General features: G+C 45.1%; 1 protein-coding gene across 2 annotated transcripts in view; it reads right to left on the bottom strand.

Annotated features, from left to right (window-relative positions):
- Positions 1-19,333, bottom strand: part of LOC144152218 (myotubularin-related protein 9) — a 39,168-nt gene extending 19,835 nt beyond the window's left edge. Inside the window, exons 1-9 of one of the 2 annotated variants that reach the window (XM_077683446.1) lie at positions 19,182-19,333; positions 18,805-18,967; positions 18,122-18,281; positions 17,893-18,044; positions 14,485-14,613; positions 12,465-12,621; positions 6,261-6,365; positions 432-521; positions 193-318 (exon numbers count right to left, since the gene is read on the bottom strand). In XM_077683446.1, coding sequence (XP_077539572.1) covers positions 193-318; positions 432-521; positions 6,261-6,365; positions 12,465-12,621; positions 14,485-14,613; positions 17,893-18,044; positions 18,122-18,281; positions 18,805-18,951 — 1,066 coding nt within the window. In that variant the 5' untranslated portion in view covers positions 18,952-18,967; positions 19,182-19,333. The remainder of the gene's footprint in view (positions 1-192; positions 319-431; positions 522-6,260; positions 6,366-12,464; positions 12,622-14,484; positions 14,614-17,892; positions 18,045-18,121; positions 18,282-18,804; positions 18,968-19,181) is intronic. The other variant, XM_077683447.1, reaches the window with a different exon arrangement.
- Positions 19,334-25,963: the final 6,630 nt, after the last annotated feature.

Here is a 25,963-nt window from a genome sequence, read left to right on the forward strand (position 1 = left end):
AAGACACCAGCGTAGCTACAAACTGTGCTGAATGCTTACCCAGCACGGTTTGAGTGAGTGCTCCACCTCCACCTCCCCCTCCACAGAGTATAATGGCACTAAATTTTTCCACTACTTCTATTAAATTCATACTCTGAGGGTAGCGCTGTCAAGGAGGGTGGAGTACACAAGCATGACAGCGCTGCTGCTTACCGTCTTGGTCGAGGCACTGCGCCACAAAACAAGCACAGGTGAGCACATTCTTGATGTGACCCAGCCAACCCGACGCCTCCAGTCGAGACAACCACTTGTCCATACTGACGCCGGTATCGGTCGACGCTGCAAGAGAAGTGGCACCGAGCGGCACGTCAGGACAACCCCGCACAGGCCTTCCTAGCTGTCGTCGAAAGCTTCTTCTCCGCTAGGCTGGTTTTGCGATCTATTATTATTACCCGAGTAACTGCGGTTGGTTTTTGCAGATTGCTTAGTGTTTAGTGAGCCCAATGGTCCGTGTCGCTTGAGACGTGAGTGTTTCTGCCCTCCTGGAAGTCAAAGATAGGCCAGTCTGTAGTTGTTAAACAGTTTCCGGCATTTCAAATGCTGTAGGGTGCAACTATATGATTATCCCTTTGCGACACGGCATGTACAGTTGTACACGTGACTTTTAAGAGCCTTTTTGTGTGTTAAAATCGTCATCCCCAGTATAACCGCTCAGCCAGTATTCGCATTTCCAGCTCTACGGCAGGAAATGCAAATGCTGGCTGAGCGGTTCAAGTGGGGTTCAAGAAGACCTACTGAGCGGTTCAGAACACCTACTTGACTCGCCAAATGCTCGGCGCGTAAAGTAGGAGTTCTTGGTTTTACGTTTTCTATCTAGTTAAAATGTTTATTAAAGCAAAACTGAAGCTTATAGCCTAATATATAAGGGCTACAGATCACAATAATGTGTATGCGTTTTCTATTGTAGCAATGGTTAGGAAACGGTGGTCACGTTTACGAAAGCGTGTTTACGACTAGGACGCGACCTAATTTATGAACTATTATGAGACCGAATTGTTTATGGTTTTCAAGTGAAATTTTGGTCATCAAAAATATATCCAGGCAGTTTCAAACTTTTCTGATGGCTACATCCTAATGCGTGTCGCAAAGGATTATGTTGTATGGTTGCGCCATTGTGCTTTCAGTGCCTACAGCTACACTGCATACAACTAAAACACAACATACTGTGGCACCAGCCTACTACCGATAATTGTTGCTGAAGAACGCTAAATATCACTTGCCCATTTGTTTCAATTGGAAGTCTGACCACTCAGTATCCCCTTCATTGTACGCTTGCTCAAGGAAAAAAGCTGCGGTAATTACCTCCACATTTTGATTTAGAGGGAGTGTTTTGCACCTCATTTTTTTCGTTATGTGCTTTTCGACATTTGACCGAACGCAAGCACTCAAATAGGAAGCCAGCAAACGCAGTGGTACAGCATACCAGCAACCAAATACAAACTCACACGACACGCCTCATGTGCTGCCTAAAAGTGCACAATCCTAAGAAACACGTCGCAGCTAATTGCATTGCCTAGTAGCATGGACCTGTGATAGAATATTATTAATGCAGAGCACACTATGGAACCATTTACAGTCACACGTATTTAGGAGCTGCTTTGCTGCTACAGACATTCTTAACTGGAATCAACTGCCACGTGCAGTTGCCAAAATCTTGGAGGTCGTGGCTTCTAGGCGTACTGTATCCAGACTGAGTGAAAATGTGTTTGCCGTTTATTTTTTTATTTAGCCTTCTCAAGTATTGATTGATTGTGGTGTTTAACGCACCGATGCTACTTAGGCGATGAGGCGCGCTGTAGTGGAGGGCTCTGGATTTAATTTTGACTACCTGGGGATCTATAACATCCGCCGAAATCTTGAACGCCTGGGCCTTTTTGCTTTTTTTTCGCCTCCATCAGAAAAGCGGCCGCCGCGGCCGGAAACCGAACCCGCGTACTCGTGCTCAGCAGCACAACGCCTTAGCCACCGAGCCACCGCGGCGGGTAGCCTTATCAAGTACCGATTGGTTGTCATTGTATTGTCACCAGCCAAATTTGTGCACTGTCGACTGTGCTGGAGTAAAGATGAGTCTTATAACTGCTTACGCCAACTTGCGCAACGCATGCTTCCTTAAGTAAGAAGCTGTTGATATAACTATCGCAGTGTCGGTACTGTTTGCGCAAAGAGCTGTTGTCATCATACTGGTATTTGCTGTATATTTCTCAAATAATTTTTCTATCACCCACTCCTTTCTGTAATGCCCCTGGGCCCTGAGGGTACGAGAATAAATAAGTAAATTCAACAGCCGCTCTATTTTTTTGTTTTGTTTTGCTCAATGGACTATTCAATGCAAGTGGCTGGAAGAAATCACAAAGCCCAGGAGCAACGCCCTAACTACAGCTGTAACATTCAGTGTCATACCTCAAGCACTCAAACCAACTGGCACTGCATTTTTTTTTTATTTCTCCTTATACACACCATTTCTATGGCATAAAACAAAATGTTTTCAGGCACGTCTTCTTTAAATGTGCACGCTTATTGCTACATCATCTGTGGTGTGATTTTGGACAAATTCCATTTCAGGTGTTTGTGGTAATTGTTCTAGCAGAAGATAACCTTGTGGTGATGATACTTCTAAATTGCTTAGTTCCCTACCTTATGTTACAAATATTTCCCCATAGTCTTATTTTTTGTTCCTCAACAAAGCAGTGTATCTAATTAAGTTGACTTCCTCTGTTCCAATTTTAGTATCTTTAATTGTATAGAGTCAATTTCAAGTTTAGGGATTTCACACATCACTTAATGAACATGAACGCAATTTGGGTTTTGCTCAGCCAGCAGAGAAAACAAATCCTAGCCTGATTTCCGGAGGGTATGTTTTTGTGCTAGTATCCTGGCCAAATATCCGTGAGGAGCGGGTGGGACGTGTATCACAGACATAACGTACAGCACACAACACAGCCCCCTCCTGGGGATCTTGCACATTTAAAACAGGCCATTAGGAGAGCAAATCTGAGGAGGCCAGACATACAGAGAAGACTATAATGAGATGAAGCGACATGTAAGCAGAGAACAACATATGGCTGGAAGCACAGCACTTTCTCCAAAATACATTCTGCATTAAGAGGTTTGTGCAATGACTAAAAACCCTTTTTAAAGACCTCACATTTCTTTATATCAAAACAAGTAATCTTATTTTTGATTAAACGGAAGCAAATTTGTAAATTTTTACAGCTGAAATGCCTCTAATATGCATGGCTGCAATAGGAAGGTAGGAGCAGCTAAAGGAAAATAACTTGCATGGAAATAGCGATTTTTGTAGGGTCAATAAAGTCAAACGCAAAAAGTGCGTTTTAAGCATGTGTATAAGATAACCAGATTTCAACAAACTGCTCTCGTCTGGATAAGGAAGAAACAAATAAAACCAGTAATAAGCTGACACCTGTGATCGGGACAACTCCGCTGCCCGATCATACTAGGTAAGTCATATAGAAGTTATCAATTCGTTCACATAATTTCTACATAATTCCGTTTCGTTCACATAATTTCGTCGATTATCGGTTTGTTCATCGATTCGTTCACATAATATCTACGCTAAAATGCAAACAATGGTAACCTCATGTTTGTGTAACGTTGTTTCACAAACATTTCTTGTATCCTGTTCAACATTACCATTCTGCCCAGGGGCAACAGGCAAGTCCAGAGAGGCTAACAGCATGCTGCTATGCACGAGCTGAAATCAAGCATTTTTTGATGGTGCAAAATGTACTTACGAAAGCATGCCGTGCACATCATGCATTTGAGCATTCCCAAAACAGCCAGACTGCAATCAATAGACCACGGTAATACGATACAGTGCCAATGAAAATCAAATGAAAGAAACTGAAGGAAGCGCCGGTGATCACAGCACGGACCCGCTGCTGCCGCACAGGAAACGGATTGCACCACACTGAACAGAGAGGGAGCGTGCAGGTCCAGCAATCCGGCAGGCTCGAAATGAAAACTTGCCTCTCAATCTTGAAACAAACGGCAAACTGTTCATTAATGCCACCGCTCCGTTCGGACTAGTGCTTACTCCGTCACTCAGGGGGTAGATTTCTTACGACGGAAGCAAACCACAGAAAAAGGAGACGGGGCGAGAAGAACGGCAGAGAGAGAGAGAGAGAAAGACAGAGACCAGTAAGTCGAGGATGCGGTGTCCCCTTGCATCGACACTCACAAACACATCACTAGTTGCATTGCTCTCCCAGTGCAGAATAGGGCAGTGTGTTAGTGAGGAAAGAACAGAAAAAAGTTAACCAACGGGCAAACAAGTCACTTATTTTGGCAGGTGTACAAATGAAACAGGAAAGTGTGCTCTGTAACCGCATTAATAACCAGCAGTTGTTAGGTTCATGAGGTGATCAAAAGAAATATCATTAAAGTATCTTCCCTGCTATGTCTGCTGATTGTTACAAATGCCTAACATGGGTGGTCCCACTTTTCATTGACTAGCAAAACTTATTCAGTCAATTTTAATGGGAAATGAATTTTGAGGGCTACTAATGGCCATATTAATTTCTTTTGAATGAATCTTTGGCAGCCAATGCGCCACTAAAATGAACAGGTGGACAGAAAGTACAAGTAAAAAACTGTATATGCTTAGTTGCTGAAAATCTATGAAGTGCACCGGATGAAACACACAAGTACAGTTCTTTCAAGCTGACACAGTTGCAAACTTTTTCTCTATCACAATGGGGACCAGTTATACAAGTAATATCCCAAAAAGTGCTTAGTGGAATTCTCCATTGTACCTGACGCCACAGCTCAGTTTTTTCAATGTGGAACAGTGTGTTAACCACTGCACGGAAGGTTTTGTTTTGCATGGAGGTGAATTCATGAAACTGTGCTTGCGGGCCAAATGCGGCTTAAACCACCGCACACCACCACCGAGTCACAAGTGCTGCTTCCTGTAGTGCAAAGCTTAAACCACGACATTCTAATCTAAATTCATGCTTTTTACAGGCATAAATGAGCACAAAAGGGAGAGAAAGGACAATAAGACGGCAAGGTCAAGAAGAACTTGGGGAAAACAGGAAAGAACTGAAATGTTTCACAAAAACAATGCCAACTCAGGCAGCAGGAAAACAAAACATAGGTTGGCATGAAACAAAAACCGCCATTCCTGGTATGGCATACAGACCATGAAAGCCCCTAGGTTGCAATGGGTCTGGAGGTTACGGAAAGGAAGGCTGCGACAGAACTTGTGTACAGATACTCTTTGCTTATCGTAACTTATGTGCTCCAGAATGAAGCACAAGGAAGCTTGGAAGCTTTGAGTACACACTGCGCTTAACGACAGCACCATAATCTGAAGTTCAGCCGAATAAAGCCACATCGACAAGTGGACAGGTACAGTCAGCAGTGCGCCTCTGTTCAGAGCTTGCAAGACTAACCTCGTATTTCTGCATAGTCTGCCTCTCAATTTAACATTGTTAGAGCAGGCAATTATCTGCCACCAGGTTTTTTATAGTAGTAGTTTTTACAGCAGTTTTTTTTTATAGCAGTGCTCAGTGGTTTTTATAGAAGTTTATTGATTTTCCACATGTGAATAATGTCACATCTAACTTCCAGTCAAACAAGTCGACACAAGACTGCATGCCACATTACAGAAAAAGGCAACAAGGTCTGGTTTGAGAACCCAGGTGGTCTTAACGAAGTTCAACTGTACTTTCAGGGCCAGCATTTTCAGAGTATAATGCCAGCTATGGGTTAAAGTAGTAGTTTGAGGTTACCTAATACAGCCTGCCTCCCTAAAAGGCACTACTCTTACAAGATAGACCTCTAATTAGACTTTTTATGGTATCACAGTAGACTGCCGTAAAGGACTCAAAGGAAATACCAACATTTTGTTCATATTATCGGAAATTCGTCTCAACTGGATGTCTTTCACTCAGGGCTACGCACTTTTGAAAATTAAAAGGTCCCACTTAAAAGCTATCTGTGTGGACTAGTATGAGGTTTGAGGTTGGCTCAAGAAGCAGTCTGCTGTGAAAGCAGCACGAGTGTTATCTCGTTTCATGCCACAGCAAACCTTCTGCGATACAAATGGCACCTTCTGAAGGCAAGCCATCATAACAGAACCTGCATGGGAAGTACGCTCATGTCTGGCAAGACTGGACCAGTTTTCTAGCATAAGGACATGCTGAGAAGGGAAGGAAAGGTTAAAAAATAAAAGAGGGTAGCTTGAACATGACGCTCACCTTCAACCACCTTAGAGAGAGACTCCAGCAGAGCCGTGTGTCGCTCGATTGGCTTGTGCACCCGGGTCCACATTGGGTAGTGCACCTCTGGTTCGCAACCGCCCCCTAAAACAGCCATGCAATGCAACTGCTTTTCAGAAACGGCCCCAATGGTTTCATTGCAGCACGAATTAGGGAATGGGAATGCTGGGGAATTCAGAACTCAAACAGTTCTTGTTCAATCCCTTCATGTGCACTCAGCATGCCTCCACAAACTTTAAAAATGGTTAATTTTAAGCTCAGAGCTTAATCTCTCAAGCCACACACTTCAGCTGCACGATGCATAGTAGTAACATGAACCAAAATAAGTAAAATTAAGAGATTAAACCATAGCTTGGGCATGTATGGGTATGCAATGGTGTTATTACAATTGCTAATTACTTAGTTAAAGGGGTCCTGAAATGCCTTCCGCCGATGCATGGATGTACATGTAACCAAATAAAGCAATGTATTAGCAATCTCCTTCTGCAAGAATTTTGTTAAAGCGATGAGTATTAGCTGAGAAATCGTAAATCAAAAACCGCGCATAATCGTCGCGCCGTATTTCCTCCTCCTTTCAACTGTTTCTTCGCTGTTGGCCTCCCCTCCCATGATGCTCCGCTCCTCAGCGGTGACGTACTTCCTCTATTGCGCTCCCACAGACTGCCGTCTGCTACGCGCCAGCTCTTTCGGCTTTTTCATCTTTGTAGACACCATGGACACTCCTCTAAAGGCTGGAAAAGCGAACGAAAGGCCTGGCCGCATGTGTGCGGCCTGGCCTTGCCCTTTCGCGGTGTACGTAGCGGCAGTTGGTATCGGCGGCGAACTCGCAGCCGCGCGGGGAGAATCGTGCGCTCGTTCCCTTTGGTGCATCGCGCACTGTTTATCCAAAAAGCGCGGTCTCAGATGTGGCCCCGCTGGTGCCGGGTGTTATTTTGCGGTGGTTATAATTCCTACTACCGGCGGCATGTGAAAAAAGACATTTTCAACCGACACAGAACCCGTGCACAAAACGCGCCGGATCGGATCGCTTTATCAGCGGCGATGAACGGGAAGGCGCAGAGCAAACCAACGCCGCACTCAATCAGCAAGAACCCGTGTTCTGGCAAGCTGCACCCATGTGTTGCATTCAACACTGACGGGAAAGCGTTTGTTTGCACTTGTTTGGATAGTCGTAAAATGTCCAAACACTCCGGCACTCCGCTAGCAGATCAGCCGGCGAGACATTTCGGAAAACATTTGACAGATGGCGCCGTATGCATTAGTGTGTCGCTACGCAAAACTGATGAGACGCTCTACTAAAACAAACTCCCCTCGCGGTGTTTACGTAGCGGGACGCAAAAATTTAGCGTTTAGCGTATGCAAAGGCCACAAACGCTGTACTAAAACTCTATTAGCAGCAAAATAGCGTGCGTATGTGAGACCGCTTGCGTTTACAAAGCTGCACGCCGAGCGCGTACGTTTCAAACCTAGTGACATCGTTTAAATACACTGGCAAGCACAGTGTAACGTAGTCAGATATCAACTGTATGCTCAGGCGACAAGCAAGAGCTTGTTTTATGTGGGGCGGAGATTGCGCATAAAAGCCCGTTCGCACTTGCGACGAAAGCGAGTGAAAGCGGCAGGAATGCCGTCGCTTTGTCGCGCGACGATCGTTTTTGTCGAATGGTCGGGACAAATTTTCGTCGCGCGACAGAATTCCTGTCGCTTTCGCTCGCTTTCGTCGCAAGCGGGAATGGGAAGTTCTGCCGCTGCCGTCTGCTACGCAGCTCGGAGGTAACCGCGCGATCTGCTCGGGCCGGACGAACGCGCACACTCCCGCACGGCAGCGCCCCAAGCGGCAGCCGTCCGCGTACATCGCTCCCGGCGTCCGCCTGGAGCCCGCCCTCGGCACAGTAGCCAGTATATTTGAAAGGCACTATAATGGAGGAGATTTTTTGCTTCCGATGAACCTAGTTCTTTGCCCCTGTGTTTTTAAATACGTGAAGTGGTTAGCACGTCGTCCTCACGCAGCTCTGTATCGTCGTAGCATCGCTGATTGTCCGAACGAAGCTTGCAGCTAAGCCGAAGCGACCGAAGCGACCGAAGCTGTGTGTGTGTGTGTGTGCATCGCCTCCTGTGTGTTGTGGACGCCTTCGTTTCGCGATGAAATGCGACATTGTACTTCCGCTGGTGGATAGTGCTTCCCATGGTCTGGATTAGCTTTCTCGAACGACGTACCACTCAACCTCGCATGGGGTATGTGTAGTGTGCCTGGCTAAAAGCCTTCTCGCTTGCGCGCCAGAGTTGTGACTTGCTGTTCGTCCCCGCAAACCGGGTGTAAGGTGAGTGCCGAATTTACGACGGGCAGGAGGAGGCAACCCATCGTCTGTCAATCGCGGTTCAGACTTGAAAACGCATGTTGTGACGGTGCGTTCGTTCGAAACGCATCTGTGGATTGTTTTGAAGTTGAATAAAATGTACGCGTCAAACCCGGGCATTCGGCTCAGGGCGTTCTCTGCGATTGCACCAAAGAAGTGCCACGGGGCTTTCTTTATGGTACGTACTCACGTAAGATAAAATCCATGTCGTTTTATGGCCGTGTTGCATTCAATACAAACGGTTGAGCCTTTGTTTACACTTGTTTCGTTTGTCGTAAAATGTCAAAGCACTCCGGCACTCCGCTGGCAGATCAGCCGGCGAGCCGATGCTGAGCAGACGACACATCTCTTTGCCGGAAGTGCGTGAAAAAGCCGCCCAATAGCAGGATTTCTACCTCGTGACGAACATCAGGGAATCGATGATGTAGACATGTGAAGATGGCGGCGTCCAAAAACACGAAGGAAAGGGTGAGAAAAGGGCGACAAACTTTGCAACAAAAGTGTGAGCTTTCCGCTGCGCGTAAGAGTAATACTTGGCACAGGTGACGTTGACGACCCAATCTAACGATTGCGCTAGTTCATTTAGTGTGCTCAAAATGCCTTTCAGGGCCCCTTTAAGTGTCATCCACAGAAAGGAATTGTGTAGTTCATTGTGGTTGAACATTTGTGTTCGAGTTTCATTTGTCCGTCAATGTACACGAAAGGGGTACTAACGCCTACTGTAGCACACACAGGAGTTCTCGTACTTCACCATAGGGAGAACTAAAACAACCAAAATCAGAATTCGAATTTCCCACCTCCTGCTCAGAACCAACAGAATACCTTAGCCACTGAGCCTCAGTGGCAGAAGGTTCTCTTTAAAGGGACACTGAAGTGAATTTGTCAAGCTCCCGTTTTTGCTTGCACTGCGTAGACTGGCTCAAATTAGCACACTTTTCATCGTTTATCCGGTTGACAAATCGGTAATTATTTTACAAAGCGCGAAAGAAGAAAAACTACCATGCGCGGTTTGCGGCGGCCGCACCAACTAAGGCTGTGACGTTGAGAGGAGGGGCGCCGTGATTGGACGATGCCCAAGGTTAGCAATCACACAAGTTTCGGTTTCGGTTCTGTAAAACATAACCAATGGCTTTGTTGGATGGGCATTCTCAATATCTCAGTAATCATCGTACCGCGCTTCTGCCATGTTGTCGGCTGTAAAATGCACAAGATAAGCCTCCCAGGACGGCTTGTAGTCGTAGCATTCACTAGCCGAGACCTACGCAGTGCATGAACGCCCTCCGCGTACCCGCAGACGCCCAAATGTCATGCGCTTTTCCCCCATATTTGGAGCTTGCCTCCCTCATGCCTGTATCGTAAAAAGCGTGTTCGCACCAGGCCAAGGGTCTGTTCATTCTGGCCTGTGCCCACTGCCTGCAAGCAGTCGGTGCTTATGGCAACAGCACGCCAACGAGAACTCGCTAGCGCGCCAGTGCCAGCCTGCGCGCGTTTTGTGAACTAGTTCGTGTAGCCATGAACGTTGCGGCCCCAAAAAAGGTGAACTCAATATAGAAAACATCGGCGGAAAACAAAAAAGTTAACTTCCAAAAAAAAAAGCACGTACCCGCGGGGATTCGAACTCGTGACTCGCAAAACATTTGCGGTGAATTCCTAACGCCCCAGACCGCTAGGCCACGGAGCGGGACGCGAATGCCTTGCTAATATAGGGTATATATTGTACAACCTGTTTACACTTTTATTTAGTTTTCGCATTTCAAGCCGCTTAGGTGACTATTTGTTGTACTGCGATCGTGCAGTAAGCGTCGCCCGAGTTTCCACAGTAGCTCACGTCTAGCAATTGCATTTCGTAGACGGAAAAGCGTTTGCAGATGCGTAGTCGTGCTGCTGACCGCTGTGCTTGTTTGCCCACCGCAAAAAAGTGCTTCCCGCGCCCTAGTTTTACGCTGTACGGTAAAAATATCAGTTGATTTTATTTCCTTAGTACCTATATTGACTTCGCTGACTCTTCTCCCGCCTTCAAGAGGCCTTATATTTTCCTACTGGCGTACCAGTCAGCGAAGCGTCGCATGTGCAGCGCTTGTGTGAAGCGACCTTGACTTGGAGCTAGATACAGTGTACAAACAAACCAAGTAAAGAAAGGCACATTCTTCCATTCACAAACGTGTCCTGGCTTCGTTTCAACTAAGCGAACGAATTGCGACCAAGCAATTTTTTTTTAACCTCCTTGATTGCGACGACCCGCCGGCGGCCGGCGGACGAAACGCTGGGCCGACTGACTCTGTCGGCCGGGGAGCCGTGCAGTAGCGCAGCCGTGGCGCAGCCAATTGCCAGCTCATCCCCTCCTGACGTCACACGAAAACGCCACAGAAAATGGGCGAGCGTAAAGAGAGGAGGACAGCGTTTTCGAATTAGTTTTTCTACTAAATAAAATCGCGTAAACGCGCCTAGAGTGGTCGAAACATGGCCTGGGGACTCCGGACTACAATTTGCGCTAGTAATCCCGCAATGTTTACATATCACTTCAGTGTCCCTTTAAAGGGGCCGTGCAGACAAAATACAAGTTTGTTTTATTCGAAAGATTTTGCGTTTTGTAGTGCCCCCAGCGCTTGTCCTGAAGCAAACGATGCTTTTTGCCTTGTTTGTGACCGTATCTGCACCTGGCTTGTTTTTGTTAAGGTAGAAAATAATAATTTTATGAAACATGGTGTTCACTTGACAAATATGGTCGCAGTAAAACACCGTTGCGTACACCAATCGGCCAGTGTCGCCTGAGACAACCCCAAAGTGCTGCGCTGTTGTGCAGCTAAAACAAGCATAGTGTGCGCAGTACCAACAGCAGTACGCATCGGTACTTCTATGTTTATGTGTGCTTTCTAACTTCCACTGTTTGTCCCACGATTCTTACTGCTACAAAAAGAATTTGCCCTAAATTTAAGCGCAAATAGCTCGTTCGCCAAGCTTACAAGCCCTGCCTGATTTGCGTTTGATTTTGCCGGCAATGGGTCATGGCCATTCCCTTTTTTCTTAATTGTATAGCTTATTTGAGTGAAGTTTATGTTGAAAGTGCTGTCAGTATGATTCTAACACGGCCCCTTTAAGAGTGCTGTCAGTATTATTACCCTGGCCAATACATTTGTAGTCAAACTCTCCCTACATTAAGAAAATAACCATTTTGAAAATGAATGCATGGTGAGCTTGCATCCAGTTCTTCGAATGCATTACTTCCAGTAATTACTTTCAGTAATTACTCCAGTAATTACTGGAAGTTAATTCCAGTAAATTCCAGTAAAGTTCCAGTAAAACTGGAAGTAAATTCCAGTAAAATTCCAGTAATTACTTCCAGTAACCTGTAAAATTAAAGATCACAGCTTGCTGCAATCCCAATGGACACTCACATGAAAATTCCCCTTCACAAGACCCACGAATCAGGACTTTGCACTTTCATTTTGCACCTATGCTATGCAATTTCTACCCCACTCTTGACTATAATAACTCCCCGAATACATCATTAAGTTTAACCTCAAAATCAGCATTGTTGGAGCAGTGACCTAAGCCCTATTCCCCGAATTTCGGGCTCAACGAGTAAAAGATTCTGCTGCTGAGGGTGGGGTCGCTGGTTCGAATCCCTGCCCTCGTAACCGTGTTTTTTACAGAAACAAAATAAAAAACCCCAATGCGGTAAGCACTCATAAGGCACCCCACTGGTACCAACTAACGCAGAGCCCTTTGCTAAGGGGTTTGTCGAATCCCAGTTAATGCTCCAGTGTTTTAAACTCTCAATTTAACGGTACTTCATAGAATTTTGATGCCTCTGAGCTGCGCATACCTTTTGTCTTCGACAACTGGGCGACATTTGGTGCTCGGGTGTCAATGATGTACCCCTTCTTTCCACTCATTGGCACAGACTTGAGCAGGTTCTCATCCTCGTAGGACCTCCGCAGCGTTGTGCCAACCAGGGGCTGGCTACACCTCATCAGTGCTGTCTGGAACAAGAGTTAGAAACAAAGACAAAGGATGATCACACAAAGAGGAAGACAAGTACTCGTTGTTGTCTTTTAGTCTGTCTGGTCTGTTTAGTCTGTCTGGTAATGTTACGACATCAGTTCTTGGTTTGCATTGCTCTGTTGTCATTTTGGCTCTGTAAGTGCAACTCTGAGACTTGTGATTATTTAAATTGTCTTTAGCTGCTTTCATTGCATTTTTTCTATGTAATTATGTATCGAGGGTCCCGGTGCAGTATCAACTATGGGACCCTCGTCTGGATATATCTTCACATGTAACCTTCCTCTTTTACAATAAACTTCTTCTTCTTCTAAATCAAATAAATAACAGAGGCAAACTATTTCCTGGCCACGGCGGCCACTTTTCTGATGGAGGCGAAAAGCACCAACACCTGTGTGTTCGAGATTTCGGCGAACGTTAAAGATTCCCAGGTGTTCAAGATTAATCCAGAGCCCTCCACTACGGCGCCTTATCACCTGTGTCGCGTTGGCGCGCTAAACCCCACAATCAATGAATCAGGCAAACTTTTCAATGAGAAAATCAGTTACAGCCAGAAGTTGGAATCTAGCAGATTTTAAAAAATTATGGCTTTCAACTCTGATCATGCCACATGCCTCATATTCACAATTTTTTTTCTTCATTGACAAGTTCCCCCACATTGCCCGAAGCGTTCAAAGCATTCAAATGAATGAGTCATTCTTGCAGCACACTTGGTGCAGTTGTAAGCTTTACCACGCCAGATTCGCTGGTCTTTATCAGATTCGCTGGCTTCACCAGATTCACTGGTCTGCAACAATACTGCCTGTGCCTCCATACCCCGTCATGATCTTGCTCCTTATGCCCCTTTTGGAAAGAGTTTTGATTGATTTGATTGATTTGATTGATTGTGGGGTTTAACGCGCCGACGCAACGCAGGCGATGAGGCGCGCCGTAGTGGAGGGCTCCGGATTAATTTAGACCACCTGGGGATCTTTAACGTGCGCCGAAATCTCGTACACACGGGCGTTTTTGCTTTTCGCCTCCATCAGAAAAGCGGCCGCCGCGGCCGGGAATCGAACCCGCGACCTCGTGCTCGGCAGCGCAACGCCTTAGCCACTGAGCCACCGCGGCGGGTTTGGGAAGAGTTTTGTTCCTTACATCGGGCCCTGCTCCTTGACAGCAGAACGGGATGTTATCCTCTGATTAAATAATCAAAACATACATGTCTTCATGTATGCCTGTCCCTTTTGTGGCTGTACTACAATCTCGCCAGAAAAGAACATCTGTAAACTTCATGCCTCATACACCGGAAGATTTTCAATAATGATATTCTACTCACAAGGTGCCTTGTACTTTACAGGTGAAAGACAGCATGCTTGTACAGCAGAATGCTGCTATCAAAAATCTAAAAGGCCATGGGCTTGTTTGTCAGGAATTATGTTTAATGAGGGTGTCAGTCACGGAGGGGTCCCATATAGAAAACGAAGGCAATGAAGATGTCACGTTTATTAAGCGATTTCCTTTGCAGAACATTTTACCATGTATATGGTTGCCAAGATGAATACCATCACTGTTTTAATAAGAATGATGATCCTGATGATTCCAAGAAAACAAGGGTTCAAAGATAAACATTCCCTCCTAGTATGTTACAGGTGAAAGACAGCAAGCTCATACAGCAGAACGCTGCTACAAGAAATGTAAAAGCCCATGGGTTCGTTTGTCGGTATTTATGTTTAATGAGAGTGTCAGTCGCTGAGGGGTCTACAATAGTGGCTCTAGTGCACGCTTTTATATCTCACACTCATGAATAAAGGGAGACATACAAAACTGCTGTCGGGAGGTAGGAACCAGAGCAAGCCACGAACCTTTGCTTTCTTGTGAAAGTAGCTAAGCACGGGAAAACGGCCCATCTGCCTGAAGGACGCTGAAGTCAGGAGGACGCTATCTTCTATCCGCTTCGGCACAATTACCTGCTCCGGATAAGTCGGACATACCTGAAATGAGTGCGTAAAAGAAAGAGAGAGAGAAAAAAAGAATTAAACCAATACAGGCAATGCCTCCCGTTTTGAAAAGAGGAGTATCTTAAGATTAGCTCCATAAGGCAAGGAACAACATCCATTTTTTAACACCCTTATAAAGCAAAAAAGGATATTAACCTTAATGACACCATTATCCTACAGGATACTAGCTCCCTAAATGAAAAAGGAGGATGCACATTAATGTCAGAAGCTTCTATTTTTTTCATGCAACATTTGCTCTTTAGTAGCATGCCAACTCAAAGACAACCCACTGCTTTTTTTTTTTCGAATAAATTTGTTACCGGTCATATTAGTTTTTTATAAACTGCCTCAATGAGTTTTTCAAACTTGCTCATATGGTGTTCAGTGCAGTTTGTCAGCCAAACATAACTACAGCATGTCTCCAAATGAAAAAAAAAAAAAAAAAAGCCTGCCATTTGAGAAGAGGAGTACCTTATGATTAGCTCCACATGGCAAACAACAATACACTTTTTTTAACACCCTTATAAAGAAAAGAACAATATTTACGTAGAGCTTCTTGAATAAAAAAGGAGGATGCACAATATTGTCAGAAGCTTCCCTTTTTTTCATGCAACATTTGCTCTTTAGTAGAATTCATGTTTAAAGACAACACACTGCGCTTTTTTACCAATAAATTTTTTTACCGGACATACTATCTTTTTTACGAACTGCTTCAATGGGACTCTGCAAACTTGCTCATATGGTGTTCAGCGCAGTCTGTCAGCCAAACGGAACTACTGCACTTCTCCAAATGAAAACTGACATGAATATGATGGGCACTTCTGTGTACATTAGTTAATTTATGTTAAAATAGCCGTACTCTATTCCTGCAAATGCGACAGGCAGACAGACAGACAGAACCACTTCATTTGGCCACAGCTGGGCAATTAGGCCGGCGACGTCTTCTCCATCATCCATGAAATATTGCTAGGCCGGCTACCAAGAGTCGAGTTGCCTATAAAACATCTAGTACATTCATAGTTACAGCTGGATTGCTAGCTCTGTTTTTGTTATAAACAAATGAAAATAATGCTATAAAATGGGAAATTAAACAAAGCAAATCCCTGAATGCTGAACTTGAGAGAACACTCACATAGCATATCAAAGTCGTCTTTGATATAGTAACCTCTTGCTAATTTTTAAAAATGTGTTATAAAATTGGATGCACTTCTGATCACTTCGCTGCAAATGTCGTAGAAAGACGAGAGTCTTTTGTCACCTCTGCCACGTAAATACCTCTCTTCCCTCCACCCCCCTTCCCCAGATTCCGTTGACTGTGCCAACTACCGGATCCTTTCATTACTGTTGAACTTAGAACATTGCCGCAAGGTCCCCAGCACTTTTTGTAGTTTTTGCACAAAATATTGCTTTTAACGCATATTTTTATTTGCTATGGCAAATATCAAGCACACATTCATTTTTAATTAAAATAACACTGAGTTTCACTTGTGCATGGATGTTTTGCCTCAAATGTGTGTAATGTTCGCTTTTTGCTTGACAATGTTGACAGGTATTTAGTATGTTTCCACATTTAGCGGTTCGGAAAGTTTTCACCTATAAGAACTTCTTATTCAAGGATTCTTTTACCTTTGGGCTGGATGGCTGTACCAAGGAACAGAGAGACAGACAGACAAACATTTTCTGTTTTAAGTAGCACAAGAAAGGCTATCACCTTTAAAATTTCACATCTAACTGTGTCTTGCACCGCCGTAAAACTCCATTAACATAATGTCCCAAAATCAGCAAAAAAAATCCAAGTTACGCGAAGTTTTGAGACAAGCGAAACACCAGGAATGCCAATGCACAGGTCGCACATTCCAACAATGTCACACAATAAGCCTATAAAGACCACATTTCATAATTGAAGTGCAACCACAGAAGCTTGTCATTTATACTAATAAGAAAAATAGCAAGAACCTAGCCTGTTTGCAAGACGGGTGTTTTAAAATGCATTGTTTTTGCAAACACAAGATTCTGCCATTATATATGCAAAATCACTTGGCTTAAAAAACATTGATGGTTTATTTTTTCTGCATTTGAATTTGGTCTAAAGAAAAATCTTAAAGGCGCATCTCACACTCAAATTCAACCAAAGCAAGTAAGGAACAAAATATTAACTGAAATAGAATGATGTCTTCAGTATAAGGGAAGAAATTTGATGTTCACGAAATTGTCAGGCTGCAGTATAACGATGCGTGGTAAAATGATGTGGGAGCAGATGCAAGTCACAAGTTCGCAAACTAGAGCATTCTTGAAAATAGGGCATGTATGACTGCAGGTGCAACATCTTTTTCTTAAAAATTTAGTTTATCTAGAATCTCAACTATTGCTTGCTAACATAATCTCCAGGCAAGTGAATGCCCCACTCAGAGAAGCTTTTTAGTTCAACTAAACCACGTACGTCTGAGTGAAGGTGATCCGTCAATCTTTGCAGACAGCGCTTCTAGTTATCCAGAGTTAGCAGATACCTTCCGATATTCGGGAGTAAAAACATGTGCAGCACATAGGCAGTCAGCATGTATGTAAAAAATACTTTCAAGTTAAAAGTTTATGTAAACAAGGTTCTACCGTGCTTCTAACAATAGGAAATGCATATTGGTCATTTGCACAAGTTGCTTTCTCTACACTGTCATGAAGCAATCTAGATACAATTACCAATTACGCACTACACCTGAAGTCTAAGCTAGCCCCTCCAGTCTCAAACATTCTTTAGAGATAAGGTGTCACCACTTTTACGATACAGTCAGAAGCTTTATCACAGTAAACATGCAGAGCGGTCTAGCGATAGGATGGCGCGCTTTTGCAGTTCGTGCGTTTGGCAGATTTACCCCCTGACTACGGTTGATTGCGCTATTGTCGGCTGCGGCAGCTATGTCACGATATCTGGAAACAATTCTTGAGAAGACACGTGCAGATGAGGGTCTTCTTATCAAGCAGAGAAACACAGCGAATACATTCAAAGGTTTGTTTTTCGCAGCTCGATTGGGTGATAAAAGTGCTTTATCCTCACGTGTTATATTTGCAGATGCTGTGACGTAACTACTGCAGCAGGCAACCACGCGATAAAGAACTTTCAGGGAGTGCGTCCGCTAAACGCACAAACTGTGGGAGTGCACCAGCCTCTCACCAGAGCGCTCTGCATGTACTGCACAGCACGCGCTCCGTGTTTACTGTCATAAAGCTTGTAACTGTACAGCCGGGTAAGTATGACTCGCTGTACGAGGCACTTCTTACCGAGAAGTCTTGGTTTACGGTTGATATTCTCCAATCATCAGAGACCAGCTTGATTCTTGCAAAGTCCTGTTCAGTCGTGAACGCTGACCATCCGTCCTCCATAATAACAAAGGATGGGTTATAGAAGAAAGGGTGGAACCACTTTGGGTTGTCTGTGGAAGGAACGGCATAAATGTCATCAGCATCTGCTGCCACATTTGATTTCACCCTTCAGACTTATTGCACTCACCCAGGGCGGAAAGGCATTCAATGGTGTCTGCGACGTTGTTACACGCTTCAACGCCGGTGATATCTAGCTGGATGATTCTGAAGTCCTTGCACTTCAGGAACAGCGATCCAGACAAGGCTCCAATTCGTCTCTCCACAGTGTCGACCATTCTGTGCAGCAGCTTGAAGAAAGAAAGAAACGCTAGTCGGCAAGGTTTCTTGAAGGGGGTGATAGCAACTTCCCAACAAGCTATAAAGGCGTAATCTAGGCGAAAAAACCCACTGGAAGACCAATTGGAACCGTCGAAAACGCAATTTTACAAACTAGAACCAACTGCACTTCTAATTGGATCAACTGTGGTTAACCACATGCAGCAACGGCGACAAGCGACGCGAAAAACGTAACTCAATGGGTACAGGTAGTGTGGGCGACAGCGACAAGAGAAAAAATTTAACACACTGCCTTTAATGCCCACCGTCGCTGTCACTCGCTTGCGGGCTGCTTTTGGCCGGCAAAAAGAGAGCGACGGCGACGGCCCGTCGTTGTCGCTGTCGCCCATTGAGTTATGTTGTTCGCGTCGCTCGATCGTCACCGCCGCTGTATGTGGTTACCTCTTTACGCTGGGATGACGCACCAGGCAGCTGGAAGTTCCATTACTAAACAAACGGAAAACACTCTCAGGATATCCAAATGGCGCTACTTACCCACAGTTCTTTGTCATCATCTGTGCGTGACGAGAAGATGGAGTGATGACTCGAAAGAGACAGAGTCCCCACAAAGCTTGTGCAGAGAGGCGCGTGAAGAGTAACGCGATCAACCTTGGTTATCTTGATCAACTCAGCAAACTCCATTTTCTTGCGCTTCGGTCTACGAGAACAGAAAGCAAAACAATGAGGTGATGAAAATTTGTGAGCACAAAACAGGAATGTTGCATTCATAAAGTGTATTTAGCGATAGGACTTGGAATATCGGCGTCGCAGCTGTTTGGCAGCAACGCCTACAACAGCAGCAGCAGCCGATAAAAGCTACCATGGATGTATTGCGCTTTAGCAGAAGTTTACAGCTCGTGAAAGTTGCTTACCGATGTGCCTATCTTCTACGCAGGAATTACTCTACAGGGTCTCCGATTCACATTTCTATCACCATCGTACCAGCACCGGCCGTCCAAACATATTCAATGCTCACTGCAGCTCTGCAGCAGTCGTTTCTCATCTGGCTTCGACTGGCTGGAGGCTCAAGTTCTTTGGCTAGCTAGAAGAACGGCGTAGCCAACGGTCCAACGGTTCAAGTTGACGAAACCAGAACCGAAACTATCTTGTTACAGTTCGCACTTTTTTTTTTTTTTTACTGTCTCGCTTGTGCTTTCCTATCTTGTTACAGTTCGCACTTTTTTTTTTTTTTACTGTCTCGCTTGTGCTTTCAAATTTAGACTGGCATGCTGAGGACCTAGCACATTTGCGAACCATGAATAGTATCTTTAATTTACCTATTCTTACCGACAGCATCCAAATGCTTTATTGTTTAAAGGGAACAACTTATACATAACTGCACCGATTAAACTGGACATCAAAGTGCCTAATAAGCAGACATGAGGGATACTTTAGGGTCAATGAAGCCGAAAAGGGCCTTTCTCCATTCGAAAGAGTGTGCCGTCACGCGTGTGGGAATAAGAAGATATATATAATGGCGATTTTAACGTCATGCACATGCAATCAAGCTAGTAACATGAACCAATGCACCAACAAATTTTCCGTACTTTCCACAGTCATGCATTTTTCCTTTAGTTGCAAGTGACACAGCCATGTAATTTTTTTTATATACATGAGTGCGTCGAGTCCAAAAAACCCTTTTATTTCAACTCAACGCGCCCTCGTCGGGTCAATGTAAACGGGGCCACTGTATACTCTTCTCTTTCTTTTGAAACCGCGATTGTCCAGTTTCCCGCATTGTCTGAACTTGCAGCCCACGCCGCAACGTTGCCCCGTCATGGTGCAACCTTGACCGCTGCTTTGTTAACACGACCCCTTTCTCTCTCTCGTTCACCCCCCCCCCCTTTTTTTTTTTTTTTGATGTTGTTGTTGTAACATAGGCGTAGCCCGACTGCATGCATACTTTCCGTTTCCGAAACATCTTCCGCTCCTCCTCACAGTTTTCTCCAAAGCTATATAAGAAATGTGTTCCAAATGTTTGTGACAGCAAAATCATGTAACTGTACTCTGATGAAGGCAAGTCCCGTTGCCGCTACGTAAGTAAACCTTGTTTGTTATTGTTCTTGCTGTGTATCCGACTCTTTACTTATACTATATATATATATATATATATATATATATATATATATATATATATATATATATATATATATATATATATATATATATATATATATATATTTTCTCTCTCTCGCTCCCCCCCCCTTTTTATTTTTCTTGTTTGTTTGTTGATGTTGTAACATAGGCGTAGCCTGACTGTATGCACACTCCCCATTTCCGAAACATTTTCCGCTCTTTCTCACAGTTTTATGCAAACCTATATTAAATGTGTTCAAAATGTTTGCGACAGCAAAATGATGTAACTTTACTCTGATGAAGGCAAGTCCCGTTGCCGCTACGTAAGTAAACATTGTTTGTTATTGTTCTTGCTGTGTATCCGACTCTTTACTTATACTATATATATATATATATATATATATATATATATATATATATATATATATATATATATATATATATATATGACAGAAATAATGGTTGGCAGTCAAGAAAACCTCGGAAAGGCGAAGGGGAGGATTTGGTAGGTCATTGAAACAGATAAAGAATTTGAAAAGAAAGAACGAAAGAAAGCGTAGAAAAAATGCCCGCCGGGTGAGATCAGAACCCACGACCTCCAGTTCGGATCCCACCCGGCGGGCATTTTTTCTCCGCTTTCTTTTTTTCTTCCCAAATTCTTTATCTCTTTCAATGACCTACCCATCCCCCCCTTTGCTTTCCGAGGTTTTCTTGACTGCCAACCCTTATTTCTGTCTTATTTCAACGAGCCCCTCATTTCCTATTCTGATTCGCTATATATATATATAGAATAGGGGTTGGCAGTCAAGAAAACCACTTTATTTCTGCCTCAAAAAATTCACCTGTTTCTATGACCTACCGCATTAACCCCCTTTGCTTTCCGAGGGTTTCTTGACTGCCAACCCTAATTCTGTCTTAATTCACCGAGCCCCTCATTTCCAATTTCTGATTCGCTGTGATTATATGGGCGAAGAACGCGGGTTCGATGGACGCGAAAAGCGAAAACGCCCGCGTGGTCGAGCATGGCCTCCGAGATTCTCCCGTGCGCGTTTTGCAAAACGCGCGCGGGATGATCTCGGAGGCCATGGTTCGAGATTTCGACGCCCGTTAAAGATCCCCAGGTGGTCAGAATTAATACGGAGACCTACACCACGGCCCTACGGCGCACCTCGTGTGTAGCGTCAGCGCGTTAACCTCACTCAATCAATCGGGTTTCTGAGCACGCCACTCCAGTGGCTGCCGCGGTGTAAAAGTTAAAAAAAAGGCTCGCATTACTACGAAATCATGGCTTAAGCTAAGGACTTATATTTGCAGTGAACACCAAATGACGCCAGCGCTTACCTAGTTGCGGTCGGATTGTTCTTCGAAGATTTTGAGTATGACACGGAACCATCCCTATAGACGTCAGGAAAAAAAATATTACAATAGTTCAATTGACACTGCAATAGTTACGCGATACGGCGCGTGTCAAACCGACGTTCAGCCCTTAAAAACATCCCATCTTAACGCAGCTAATTTCTCAGAAGCAAAGCGCAGCGAGAAGATGGCCATCGAACGCCAGCAGCACGCATTTGCATACAAGACTGAGCGAACGTACCTGCCGATAAGCGTGGATTCCGTGCTCCTGCTTTCCATGGTGCTAAAATATATCGCAGCTGTGTTCGCGAGCACGGGATTCAAACGCAATCGCTTGCGGAACGCAGAAAGGGGTCGAGCTACGCCAGCGTATACATACAAAGAGACGTGATTGAGTTACACCGCTCGCGTGCCTCGTCGCACCTGCTCAGTGTTTTTTTCTTTTTCTTCCACTCACAAGCGGGGCGTCTTCGGACAGTGGGCGCGTGGCCGCAGATGGCGTGTTCACGTGAAGCCGGGCGGCAGCTCGCTCGGCTGAACAAAGGCAATCGGGGCATTCTGAACTGGACAATGAACCTGCAGCTGCTATGGCGAATCCGAGCAACAAACTGTAATACTCACAAAAAGTCAGAAAGCGAAAGGGCAACCCGTATCTGCGGAGTGAATGAATATTAAAACGATGAAAATTGTATAGTAATATGTTAATTTCCGCTTTACTTCGGTTTTGTCTTCCTCATAGTTTGTTTCTCTTCATAGTGAAAGTCGCGTTAATTGCCGTAGTGATGCAAAGTGCAAATTCACGAAAAAAAAAAAAAAACGGAAGAAGAAAGAGAATAAAAAAGAGAGACGACCGCACTAATGGTGTTAATTTAGGATGAAGTTGAAGCTATTACTGATTAAAAGTGTGAACCGATTGTTATTGATTTGTTGATAATAAACTAGTTTGATTTCACTTGTTAATTTTCTGTAATCGACTGATGAAACTTATTGGTTTACCCTCATCCTGATCACCTTATTATAAACATCACCATCATCGTTGTCACTGTCATCGCCTGCATCATCATCATCATCATCATCATCATCATCATCATCATCATCATCACGCTTGTGTCCACTGAGGAGGGAGGGAGGCAAAATGTTTATATTTTTTAGTGGTTGGGCGGCACTCCACCGAGGGCTCGTGCCACGTGCGACAGTTCCCGACGGGGTCAGCACGGGTGGTACATCCTTGGTCCAGGGCTCCAACGGCCTCTGCTGCTTTGCGTGCCCGCTGAATCAGACCGATCTGGGGCGGTATTCTCGAGTTTTGTCCCTTTTGCGTCCCTTTCAAAAGTGTCCCTTTTGGCGAGCCCTGATTGGCTAAAAACAAACTGCCGGAAGCGACGTAACGCAAGCGCGGCAAACTTAACGCTTATTGCTTAACCGGAAGTACGTCACGATGAAAGGGACTCAAAAGGGACGTTTTCAAAAAGGACAGTTACGAGAATACCGCCCCTGGTCTTCACAGCAGGCGCTGGCCAGCAGTGCCTCCCATTGCTCCGCATTAGGGTTTCTGATTCTGGTGACAGCCGTTGTGCTTTTGCATTCCCATGTGGTGTGGTAGAGGGTGGGTTTTTCTTGATGGCACGATGGACATGCACCTGTATATCGAGATGGATAAATTTTACTCAGCACGTTTAGGTTTGGGAAAGTGCGTGTCTGCAGTTGTCTCCAGTCGGTGACTTCTGCCCTCGTCGGGGATTCGTGTGGCGGAGGGTACCTTTTCCTGATACCCCTGTAGTAGGCCAAAGTGGCCGAGTATTCCGAGGCGACTGGCGGGGGTTCTTCGAGGTCGGAATCATGGGGTGCTCGGTTGGTAGTATAGCCTCGAGCTACCCTGTCCGCCTCTGTGTTTCCCTCTATTCCCGAGCGCGCCGGGGCCCACAGGATCTTGTGTTGAATCTTAGGTGGATGTTCAGGGTGTTGGGGTACGCCACCTTGAACCTGGAGGAGTACACGGAGTGCGCAGTGGCTTATTCGTCCTTTCAAGAAGTGTCAACAGGCCTCTTGCGAGTCGGAATTATTGTAAATGACAGTCCCGTCCGGAAGCCTTCCGCCGCAGCCAGAGCGACAGCTAGCTGCGACAGCTAGCTACGGTACAATGACGTAGCGAGCCACAGGTGATCATTCAGAGGTCTGAGTTTATGACTACAGCCACCCTTCGTCCTTTCCTTGGATCTTGTGTGGCTGCTTCCACGTACACTGTGTTGTTCTTGGAGGAGAACGTGCGGCGTATGTAATCCGTTCGGGCTTGGCGCCTGCCTTGATGGAGGTTGGGGTTCATGTTTTTAGGTATGGGGGCCACGTGGAACTTCCGGCGGATGTCATCAGGAATGTCTGTTGTCTTGGACATTTCTCTGTTCTGTTCCGTGTAACCTGCAGCTGTTGCAGGAGCGTCCTACCCGTCGGCGTCTGCATCAGCCTCTCAGTCTGGGCTTTTAGTTGGGCTTCTTTATGTTCTTGGAATGTGTTGTGAACCCCTAAGGCCAGTAGCTTTTTCGTTGACGTGAATATCGATAGCCTTAACGTCATCTTGTACGCTTTTCTTAAAATTATTTCGGCCTGTTGCTCTTCGGGAAGGTTCATCTTCTGGTAGGGTAACCCTGCTCACTACCAAGCTGCGCACCAGCTTAAAAGTATCATCTTCTCTCATTCCGGCGCGTCGGCTTGCAACTCGCCTTATCATTCTGGAGACTTGCATCGTCGTGGTTTTGAGCAAGGCTAGAGCGTGGCTACTCCGTTGGTTGGATTGTATCCGCATCCCTAGTATTCGAACCGTTGTTTTTTACGGAATCTCTTTGTCCTCGAGGTACACCTTGATGCGGAGATTTGGATCCACTGGAACAGTTCGGTTTAGCTTGTGCCGCCAGATCCGGATTATTTCAGATTTTTCTATTGAGCATTGGAGGCCTCGTTCGTGGGCGTTCTGTTCGACGCATGTAGGGCAAAGACCCTTCCAATCGTTCGAGTCTTGCGATGCCATAACTCATTCTTTGCCTCCGCATTTTCTGATTTAATTCCTTCACCGAGTTACTGACATTCCTTCCTCTACTTCTAGTGTCGTCTCGTGTTACCCGTATCATGAATCCGCGATCAGTTCCCTCCTGTGGACCCCATATCTTTTTCTGTGGGTGACGCGTGAGGGGCGACACCACACGGGTGTTGAAAATTTCCCCGTCAGGGGAAGTTCTTATTGATTACACTTATTGGTCGATTGGTATTAATTGGCTGATTGAAATCATTGATCAGCTGCAACCGATTGAAATCATTTAGTTGTATTAAGCGTATTCTACAGATCGGCATGTACAACTAGGACATGCATCAACTTGATGCGTGCGATTGTTATACATACGTTACGAACGCAGCAGTCTCGGACTTGACAGCCAGCAATATATGTAAAAGCAAGCGCTGAGTGACTGAAGCGCGATGACGAGACCGACACGTTTTGGGGCTGATGAAGGTTATGAAATTGTTGATGCGAGATAATGGTCTTAAATTGACCGACTACACCTGTCGGCCATACGGCATTAGCTTGTAGCTTTCGTTTGCAATATATAATTCTTAAAATTGGGAGGAGCAGAGGCGTAAAAAATTTCGGAGTCATCCTGTCTTAAAGAAATGGATGTGGCCATCGAAGCTGTGAGATGCCGAGCCTCTTATTCTATTCTTCCGCCTCCTGCTCTTTCTTCGCTCTGCCCGTGCTGCGTCGTGCCGGCCGGCAGTGTTGACGTGGTCGGCGGGTGGCTGTGCATGTGTTCGCTTTGTGGCGTGGCCTTGCTTAGATGCGCACGTGGTTCTAGTAGTAGTAGTAGTAGTAAAGTTTATTCGCAACAAAGGTGGAGCGGGAAGGGGTAGAGTTAAGGGTGGAATCCTATTTCCAGAACTCCCGTGGCGAAAACCCCTAACTTGGCTCTTTCCAGCAGTTCTCGCTGGCTGGAGAGGTTCGAGCTGGACAGTGCCGCTTCCAACGACTCTATTGATGTGTTGTAATTATTCGGTTGTCATATGGTCGGGCAGTTCCATACAGTGTGGAAAAGGTCTGCCTTCAGATGGCATTTATGGCATTCTTCGCTGTACTTAAGTTATCTGGAAACATAAGTGCTAATCTGGACTTATGTAAGTGGGTATTGGCCTGGATTTTCCTAAGATTTTTGGCCTCCTCCGCGTCTAGGAGGTAAGTGTC

Source organism: Haemaphysalis longicornis, unplaced genomic scaffold, assembly GCF_048455015.1.
Source record: "Haemaphysalis longicornis isolate Haplotype H1 unplaced genomic scaffold, Haemaphysalis longicornis Haplotype H1 scaffold_9, whole genome shotgun sequence".
Classification (NCBI taxonomy): domain Eukaryota; kingdom Metazoa; phylum Arthropoda; class Arachnida; order Ixodida; family Ixodidae; genus Haemaphysalis; species Haemaphysalis longicornis.